This window comes from Bicyclus anynana, chromosome 22 (assembly GCF_947172395.1).
Source record: "Bicyclus anynana chromosome 22, ilBicAnyn1.1, whole genome shotgun sequence".
In the NCBI taxonomy this organism is placed as follows: Eukaryota; Metazoa; Arthropoda; class Insecta; order Lepidoptera; family Nymphalidae; genus Bicyclus; species Bicyclus anynana.
The window spans coordinates 10662381-10672620 of record NC_069104.1 but is presented as its reverse complement, the minus strand read 5'-3'; the positions used below and the strand labels follow the sequence as shown (position 1 = coordinate 10672620).

Here is a 10240-nt window from a genome sequence, read left to right as displayed (position 1 = left end):
TTATCTCTTGTTACTTTAACTTGTAATTTTTCGAGTGACATAAATTGTTGCGACGACCAATTGTTTGAATTGGCAGCATCATCATTTTTACCTGTTGGGAGAAGTCAAGACCGAGGGCTCGTGCGGTTTTTGACAAAGTTTCAAAATAAGAAATCGAATCCAAGGTCAAAGAGCTGGCTAAAATAGGTGATGCTGTCAGTATCTTGGGCACTTTGCTTCGCTGCCTTTGTGATGGTTTTAAATTAAATTAAGATTTAGTAGTTCTTTATTTTTGTACTGACTGTAGGTACCATCTATTCAAAAAACAAAACATTCTAGAAGAAATCAGCAACAAACTAAGTAGTTGCTCTTTTCATAATAGTTTTTAAGTAACCTAGTCTCAACGATGAGAGTGACGTAATAACCCAGTGCATATATCCTCTACCTTCGATTCGGAGGGCGTAGGTTCGAATCGGTCGGGGGCATGCATCTCCAACTTTTAATGTGCATTTTAAGAAATATTATCACGTCTCAACGGTGAAGGAAAAACATCATGAGGAAACCTCTGTCTGCCAATCCGCATTTGGTTAGCGTGGAAGGCCTAACCCCTTTCATTCTGAGAGGAGACTTGTGCTTAACAGTGAGCTGAATATGGGTTGTTAATGACGATAGCTCGCAATATATTTTTTGAATTTAATTTAAAACTTTTCATCAATTAAAAAAGGATTTTAGACTGTACTAAAATTCAGTGACGTAGGTTATGAGTACGTATCTCTTTACCGATAGTGTTAAGATAAAACATTTTATATCGTTATTGCCCTGACCTTAGGTATTCATTCATGTAATAGATTGTGTTGTTTGTAGATAAAACCAATAAAACGGTGTTATATGATGATTAGGATGTACACATAAACAACAATATTGTTAATTTGACAATTATGTATGTTATGTACATATAGTATACATTCAAGATTCATCATTCATCATTATCAACGCATATTCGGCTCACTGCTGAGTTCGAGTCTCATCTCAGAATGAGAGGGGTTAGGTTTATTCCACTACGCTCTAGTAGCTCAAAATCTCAGGTATGCCGTTTGAGGTATGTGATATTTAATTTCTTAAAATGCATGCCCTGGACCGGATTCGAATCCTCTGGAATCATATCCACTGGGCTATCACGGCTTTAAATGTATGCTTGCTTAAAGCTATATAAATATTTATATCGTAAATAAAAAAAAACTCTAAGTATGACTCGCTCCATCGTCCACTGAGTGACTTTAAGCCATTTAATGAAGCCCATAGTTAGCGACCAAGTCTCGGATTACAGTTTGATAAAAACATAATATTATTTGGATACCACTTACTGCTTGTATAACCAGGACAGCTACGTATTGCAAAGGTTTAGTATGGATTTAAACAATAATTATGTTAGAATCCAGTTCTCTTAGCTAAGAAATATGATAATAGAAACTAAATCTCACGGTCATTATTTCGTTAATTGTTTTTTTGTTTGTTGTCTGAAACTATTTATAATACAGTCAAATAGCCAGAAGAGACTGTCAGCCGTTATGCAGCGTAGGAAGATTTACCTATTTAAATATACAGGGTGTCCCGTAAATATTGCGACATCCTTTACAGGATGATATCTGACATGGCTTACTAAAATACCTGAAATGTTAGCCGAAATTTTACGGTTTTCAAGTTTTAATAGTTTTTTGTACAAAATACAAAAATCTCTACCTTCAGTGCTCTAACTTTGGTTTTTTTCTTGTACAAAGTGACCTTTTTTCCAAAAATGGGCCTTTTTACTTTTTTTGCTTAACGATTTTTACTGCAAGTATTTTTAACGGTCATGTTGAAAAAAAAGTACTAGGCAAAGCATAGTTGTGCATCTAGCTAAAAACACGAACATTTAATTAGGATTCCAACAATGTAAATGTTGTACATTATTCATAAACACTTTGTCACAATTGCTATTTTAGTTCCGAAAGGGGTCGATTATGTAAAAATTTTAAAATTAGTTTCTGTCACTTGAATAAAAAAAGAATTTATAATGAATCATAAAAAAAATAGTTGAAATGACAAAACAACTTAATATATAATAAATTTAATTAACTTTTAATTTTATATTCGATACAACAAAATTATTTCTTATATAAATAAATACATACTTCAAAACTAATAAAACTACTAGTGAAACTAAAATAAGATCTAAGTACATCTTCTGGTACCAGGGCATCATAAACGCTGGAGAGCGTAGATGTCTCGCTCCTTTCGTCTTCACAACTTGTTCCGCCCAGTGAACTAGTTCTTTGGCAGGTGGCACGGTTCTGTCGTGGTAAATTGCAGATAGTTCTTTAATTCTCGTTGTATAACTGGAAGTAAACGTGAGGTCTCATGAGATTGAATTATCACCAATCTATACATATAAATAACAGTTGAAGTGTGTTTTGAAGTGGTTAATTTATTTATATACGACACTAAAACATAATCAAGCTTTTTAAGAGTTTTTGTCTGTTTGTCACTTTTTTTGTCCGGACTAATCTTTGAAACGGCTGAACCGATTTTAAAGAGACTTTCACTAGAAGATAGAAGAGGTTATGGAGCAACATATAGGTTATTTTTTACCCCGAAAAAATAAATGGTTTCCGCGGGATTAGTGAAATACAGAATTTTATGCGTACGAAGTCGCGGGAGTCCGCCAGTTCAAAATACGTTTAAGATATTTTTTGCATGAAAACCTGTACATCATTGAGTGAAAGTGGATGATGTTTTACGTACATTTAACTTCGATACCAGAGTTCTAGGTGGTTTTGATTTAATAGCAATGTTACAACTAACCATTTTAGAATTAATATCTCATACAGAAATTCTGACATTGGAGTAACACATGATGTAAAGAAAAGGATTTTTCATGGAAAATTAAAAATAAATCAATTAATATTTTCTGAATTTCAATTTAGGAACAACTTGATATCATAATTTTGGAGCCGACAGGAACTAATCTATGATTCTCTGGCCAAAGTGGTAATAAGATGCACTGATTGTGTTAACCAGAGAGAGACAATTCAACAAAAATATAATAATACAGTAATTTATTGTCCACATGTAACAAAAAGGCTTGTAAAAAAATTCATGTCATTCAAATCCCATCTGTATCGTAGTGGAGTAATTAATTCAAATTATTTCCAAATTTAATTATTTTACTTACCTTGAGTCAAAAAGTACATTTCTAATAGCTTTTTCCAAATCCACAGCTAATGAGTAAGATAGATCGACTCTTTGAGCGAATCCCTTTTTAACAGCTCTTCCTACGTTTACGTATTGATCGGCAAAAACTGGTATTCCAATAATGGGTACTCCAAAATGCACTGTCTCAGTGGTGGAGAGTAGACCTCCATGTGTGATAAATAATAAACAGTTTGGATGTGCTGCAAAACGGTTTTAAATTATAATTTTTGACACAAAATACAGTGTATATGCGGTTCGGTAAGAAATCTTAAGTATTAAGGTAACCAGCCTTTAGATTTCTAAGAGAAAATATCTTATGAGATACCCTGATGTCTTCAACATTATGGTAACTAACCTTTTGTTTTGTAAATGGATATCTAAGAAATACTCTGATGTGACAAGTATTAAGGTAACTTTTGTTTATTTGCAACTGCCAAAATGTGGAATGCCCTTCCGGCGTCTATGTTTCCTGACACGTATAATTTGTGCACCTTCAAGGCAAGAGTGAATAGGCATCTTCTAGGCAAGCGCGCTTCATCTTAGACCTCATCATTGCTTTCCATCAGGCTTGATTGTGGTCAAGCGTAAGCCTATACTACATAAAAAAAAAAAACTCTCAGAGATACTTTGATGTCTTGCGTATTAAGATAACTAGCCTTTTGTTTACTAGTGCAACTCTCTTATGAGATACTTTGATAACTTGAGTGTTAAGGTAACTAGCCTTTTATTTACTAGTGCAACTCTCTTATGAAATACTTTGATGACTTGCGTGTTAAGATAACTAGCCTTTTGTTTACTGGTGCAACTCTCTTATGAGATACTTTGATGTCTTGAGTATTAAGATAACTAGCCTTTTGTTTACTAGTGCAACTCTCTTAACAGATACTTTGATGACTTCAGCACTAAGGTAACCAGCCGTTTGTTTTCCAAGTGCAAATATTTTATGAAATTGTCTAATATTTTGAGTATTGAGTTAACTAGCCTTCTGTTTAACAAGTGAAAATCTTTAATAAGTTTCTTTGATATCTTAACTATAAGGGAACCAGCCCTTTGTTTTCTAGGTTCACTACTAGAAATTAACTCTTTCGGTGACCTTGGACAAAAGAGAAAGAGATATTTCCCGGTGCGCCGCTTATCAAAGTTTTATTCCGAGTTTATCTTAGTTTACTAATCATCATCATCATCAATCGATAGACGTCCACAGCTAGATATAGGCCTCTTGCATAGACTTCCAAGCACAAGGGTCTCGAGCCACCAGCATCCAGCAGCTCCCTGCAACCCGCTTGAAATCTTCGGTCCACCCACTAGGGGTCGACCAACAATGCGCTGCCCATTGCTACTTCAGCTTACATCTCACTTCAATTTACTAATCGATCATAGATAAAACATTGTATTAAGCTTTTTGAATAGATTAAGATGTTCAGTGGCCTTGCTAACACAATTAGCCCATACTATGTTGAATTAGTGAAATATTTTAAACATTATTATTATATAACCGTATTTACCTAAAATACTTTGTTGTGGAGCCCACTGAACAATATGCACATTATTAGGTCGGTTGGGTAAATCCTCTTCGAATTTCCATATGACAGTCTGTTTCAATTTGCCGAACATTTTTAATAGATCTTGTTTGACTTGGTCTGGGAAATGATTGCTTCGCAAATTAGTGCCCATACTGAAATAAATTACACCATCTTTGGCTTTGTCCATAACTTTTTGCAGATTCTAAAATATGAACAAATACAATTTTAAATACAAGAGCATAGGATCCGTGGAGTATTTTTACAATTGATTACTATCGAGTTAATTTTCCGTGAGTAGCTTCATCTTGATGCGACGCTCAACTTTTATATTTACGAAAACTCTTGATTCTGGTAGCTAACTGGGTTACCAGGTAATAAAAATTTCTGAGCGTCGTAACGAGGTAATGTACTACGCAATTTGTATGACATTGTGGGTGTTAAATTGTAAAATTATTAACTAAGCAACAGTAAAAAAAACATCTGGTTAGTAACAATTTTTGGTAAACTGCCCTCCTCCCAACTTAAACTTGGATCAACAACGAGTTTTTTAAAAGTTGTTACTAACCTACTAACCAACTGCTTTTTTTTTTGCTGAATTGAATTGTCCGTCTGCGATTTCAAAATAACTCTGTTTTTTCAAGCACTTAAAGCTATTCACACGATAATAAAATACAAACAAACTTTTTTGAAACTTTTGTCTTGTCTGTGTGTCTGTTTTCATGATAATTTATGTAAAATTCAATTCGATGATTAATTTTTAGTACCCAGACTTAAATGAAAGTTGTTTTTACTTTAAATTAACATAATTAGATGTTAAAATATAGAGACATGAAGGGAGTTTACTTAAAAGTTTCTATACTTATGTGCCTAGTGAGAGTTTTCAATGGTTTTCATATTGTTGCTATCGCGTTAACGTAAACGCGAACTTATATGGAATTGAAACAATTGAAACTAGATGGCGCGTAGTAGTAGTGCCACTAGATGGCGCTGTCTCAATTCCTTAAAAAATCACGTTTACGATAATGTGAACGTCACAGTATCAAACTGCCACTAAGCCCTCTAGCCTAGGAACAGAAGGAAAAAACGCCCTATTAACATGGTTCGCTATGTTCATAATTTTGTCCACGGACTCTAGTCTAGTAGGATTTTGTCCGACTCGCCATGAAGCTCACATACGTACACAAAGTTTTAGCAGCATCGTTCTTACGTCACCTATTTATACGTACCTCAGGTAAAGGTTTTATATTAGGTTTGATATGATATCCTCCTATAGTAATTACGTTAGCTGGCAATCTTATAGGTATATTCATCGATATATGAGAGTTACTCAACATTAAAGAAGCATTGTACCTTAGTTCTTCAAATGGGGGCACAGTGTTATATCTGTCTCGAATAAAAGGTGCAAAATACTCATTGTATACGTCATGTTCAAGGCCTGAAAGATAACTAGAAAAGAAAAAATCATAATTTCCTTTTTACAAATTACTCGTACATGCATCATTGTGAAAATAGTCAGATTTTAAAAGAAATTGGTTAAATCAATAATTTATTTACTAGGAAACTAATAAAATAAGGAAAAATATTAAATTATAGATTTATGCGGCTTAAATATATTATGAAAGAGTAATTATTGAATGTTTTAAGTAGCTTTAATTGTTATGTGAAAAAATACCTAAACATGGGATCGATAGTAGAACGCATGCAGACAAAATGCTTTGTTGAAATAGATGTGATGTGTGACAAAAATGGATAAAATAACGAATGAATGTAATATAAGAGGAAAGTGGCTCCAGTAATAGAAAACGTTAAGAGTAAAAGGTTAGTTTGTTATGGACATGTAATGTGGATGGGTGAAAGAAATATTACTAGAAAAATATAGAAATTGCAAGTAAAAGAACACAAAACGAGATGAATGCACACGTAGAAGAGATAGATTGTTAGAAATAGAATAAATAGGCGTGTTAAAGGAGTTGATAACAAGTTGACGAATGATAAAAGCGAATGGAAGATGACATTGACAAATTTTGCCGACCCGTCCAAAGGAAAGAAGATGATGATTATGATGAAATATTGTCATGTTGTTAAATTACTTACAATATTTGGATAAACCTGGTAAAAAATTGTGTATAAAGCTCAACGACTCGTTGATTAAATGTCAGAGGAGGCGTATAGTCCGTTGTCAACATATCAGTAGAGTATGCAGGGTTGGGAATCTCATCTATTAATTGCAAAACCATCCAGTGCGGTTCTACTGATGAGAACCAAATTAAAGGACAGTTAAAAAGTGCAGCAAATCTGAAAAATGATATTTATTTACAAATTGATGTTTAACAGGCTGTTGCTGTTATTCTGTTGCAACCGGTGCATAACTTGGTGATGAAATACCTACTCTTGTTTCTAATATAAAACTAACTTCTTTCGTTTTATTAAATGCACTGTTATTTTGATAACCTCTATTTTTGAAGTCTCTCATTTATTTATTTATCTTTTTTTTTAATTTTTAACAATGTTAATATAAAAATTTAATATAAAACACTACTAAAAATTTATAAAAAAATAAACCCTCCCGGTGCGGGACATTTGAGTGCCCAAGCAACCGGCGGTTAGGGCTCCAGAGTGAGGAACCTCCTTACAATACGCTCCATCTCAACAATCACTGACTTCTGTATCGGACTTTTGATCCAACAGTAAAGTGTAAGCTTCATAAGATGTTGGTCGAAGCTTTTGATAACCTCTGTAATTGTTAACCGGTTCAGAATGATATTATAAAGAGGAAATCTGTACTATTATTATAAAGAGGTAAAGTTTGTTGTATTCTAGGGTGTAATCTTTAGATCTTCTGAACCGAGTTTGACAATTCTTTTACCACTAGGAAGCCACAATATTTATGAGTGTCATAGGCTATATTTTATCTCCGTGTTCACACGCCGGGCTTTGGCTAGTCTACTATCCATGTCTGTTAAATTAACTAGGTCAATGTTGAATCATGTTATATCAGTTTTGTTTATTTACCCGACATATACATCGTGGTAATTCCATTCAGCAATCACAGCGTCAAATCGTTGGTTTTTATCAGCCATAAGTTTTTGTACATTTGGATTGCCCAATGTAGCTTTACCAATTTCTAACATCACAGGTACGTAGGTAAATAAACTATTAGTCATAACTTTACCATCCATAATAGACTTTAAATTGAGTTCTTTCTCTAAAAACATTATTAAACCAGTAAGTATTAATATGCCTATTAATACGTCATCAATACATATAGGTATATAAAATTAAACTGCCTGTCTGTGATTTTAAAATTACTATTTTCACAAACGCTTATATCTATTTACATACAACTATAAAAGACACAATCTTTTTTAAATTTTTTGTCTGTTTGTTTGTTTGTCTGCAGTAATCTCTGGAATGGATAATCCGATTTTTATGAGACTTTAACTGGAAGAAAGGAGGTTATTTAGCGACAAATTTTCCGAGAATTAGCATGGTTCCTGCAGGATTTGTAAAAAAACTAAATTTCAAGCGAATTATAACGAACTGCAAAATATATGTTTTAAATATTTATTAACTAGATATATAATTTAGGTTACAGTATACAGTTTATACAAAATGATGGTCATTGAAATATAGTAAAATAAAATAAAAGAAACAAAAAGTTTAAAATAATGAAATAATCATAAAAAAAATTACCTGGAGAAAATTTAAGGTTATCACTAATATCAATATGAGTTACTCTAGGCGATATTTTTTGTGGTGCAAACACTGCGATATACGTGACCTATAAATAATAAGTTGTTGTTTAAAAAAAAATTATAAATTATACTTATGATAACGCTACAACATCAGAAGAAGGTAGCCACCGTATGTAGTGGAAAAACATCAGCTAAAATCTCTCATCAGTGCTGTAGAACAAGAGCTAAGCTAAGCTAAGCATATACTAAAGCTCAATGCTTTTACACCAGTCAGCTTTGGGTCAAATGCACCTCAAGTGTAACTACTATACTAGCATTAAAGTGCAGTATAATAATGCATATTATTGCATTTTGATGAAGTTTCATCAGAAAACGGCAAACATATCCGATGCACTGCAGTATATAGGCAGTTGCCTAAATACTGCAGTCCACACCACACCACCACATTACATCACACCACATCACATCACATCACTTTATATCACATCACATCACACCACATCACACCACATCACACCACACCACATCACACCACATCACATCACATCACATCACATCACATCACATCACAGCACATTACATCATAACACATCATATCATATCATATCATATCAGTGATCAACCGACGGCTTAAGGTAGTCTCATTCTGTAATAGAAAACTTAATTTTATTCACCTCGTGTCCAGCATCAACTAAGTGGTCGACTAGTGCATCCCCCAAAATTGAATGACTTTTGACTGGTAAAGGATTCACAACTAGATACTTGTAGGCATTTATTTCACTAAGTGTAAATAGAATCGAAACCAACCAAAGCATCTTCTTAAACATTTTCTGTAAATAAAGATAATTATGTTAAGCTTTCATATTTCCTTAACATAACTAGCCCCGAGGATTTACCCGTAAAATATAAAATACACACACTCACAAGTATTAGTTTTAAATTGGTAAAGGATTTTCAAAATCAAAATCGATTTATCGAGAGATAATCCCTACAAACACACAAACTTTAACTGTATAATATATATAATATTAGCATATAATAAGCTTACGGACGCCTGCGGCTTCTTCCCTGTAGAATTCGATATTTTTGTCTAATATCATTTTTCCTTATTTCCTATCTAATTCTAGCTTTGTTATTGCTTTTCTATATCATAAATCATAAATTATTTATTGCCAGAATGTAGTAAGATAGAATGTATGAAATTATCTAATGTTGTAATCTTGTTTTAAACTTCAAAAACAAAATTCGACAGTCAAAATTCGAAAATATTTATAAAAAAAAATCGGTAAATGATGATTTTGAATTGCTATTAAGTCATGTTTATTGTAATGATTAAAGTTCTAAACTTAAAATCAAAGCCGAGTGGGTTCCAGCGGTTTAATATAATCACACCTTACCTAATATGGATATAAACATTAAACACTTTACTCACTATGATTATAATCTACATTTCAATGATAAAGACACGATAAACGGTTAATTTATACTTGCATGGCTATCGGATTATAATTTTTGTTGATTTGTGCTATTCATTAATGTCTAAACCTGTTATAATAATAGATTGAAAATGTGTTTGACTGTACATTTAACACATTTTAAATTGCTGTTTGTGCTTAATTAATCTAAATAAGAATATATTTACATTTATAGTTTTAACTTCGAGCAAAATAGTAGGTATTATTTGTCGCAGCCATCTAGTTAGTTTAGCTAGCTACTTTTACATACTTAGTTTATTACTTGATGTATATTGTTATAATTTTTCATCTTTATTTATCTATCTAGTTCATTAACCGACATTTAATGAAATAGTTA

At 32.7% G+C, this 10240-nt stretch overlaps 1 protein-coding gene across 1 annotated transcript; it reads right to left on the bottom strand.

Annotated features, from left to right (window-relative positions):
• Positions 1-1848: 1848 nt before the first annotated feature.
• Positions 1849-9243, bottom strand: LOC112049419 (UDP-glucosyltransferase 2-like). The gene is made up of 8 exons (XM_052888290.1): positions 9105-9243; positions 7746-7821; positions 6828-7028; positions 5960-6179; positions 4716-4935; positions 3191-3410; positions 2147-2354; positions 1849-1875 (listed from the first exon to the last, which is right to left on the bottom strand). The coding sequence occupies exons 1-8, from the start codon at positions 9241-9243 to the stop codon at positions 1849-1851; spliced, it is 1311 nt and encodes a 436-aa protein (XP_052744250.1).
• Positions 9244-10240: the final 997 nt, after the last annotated feature.

Bases quoted from the DNA above. Each gene is read 5' to 3' on its own strand.
- LOC112049419 (XM_052888290.1), bottom strand. From the start codon at position 9,243: ATGCTTTGGTTGGTTTCGATTCTATTTACACTTAGTGAAATAAATGCC. The intron at 7,822-9,104 runs AGGTGAATAAAA...ATCCAAATGTAC, and splicing joins CTTAGTTGATGCTGGACACG to AAAAACTTATGGCTGATAAA. The intron at 7,029-7,745 runs GTAAATAAACAA...ATCATTTTTCAG, and splicing joins TACCACGATGTATATGTCGG to ATTTGCTGCACTTTTTAACT.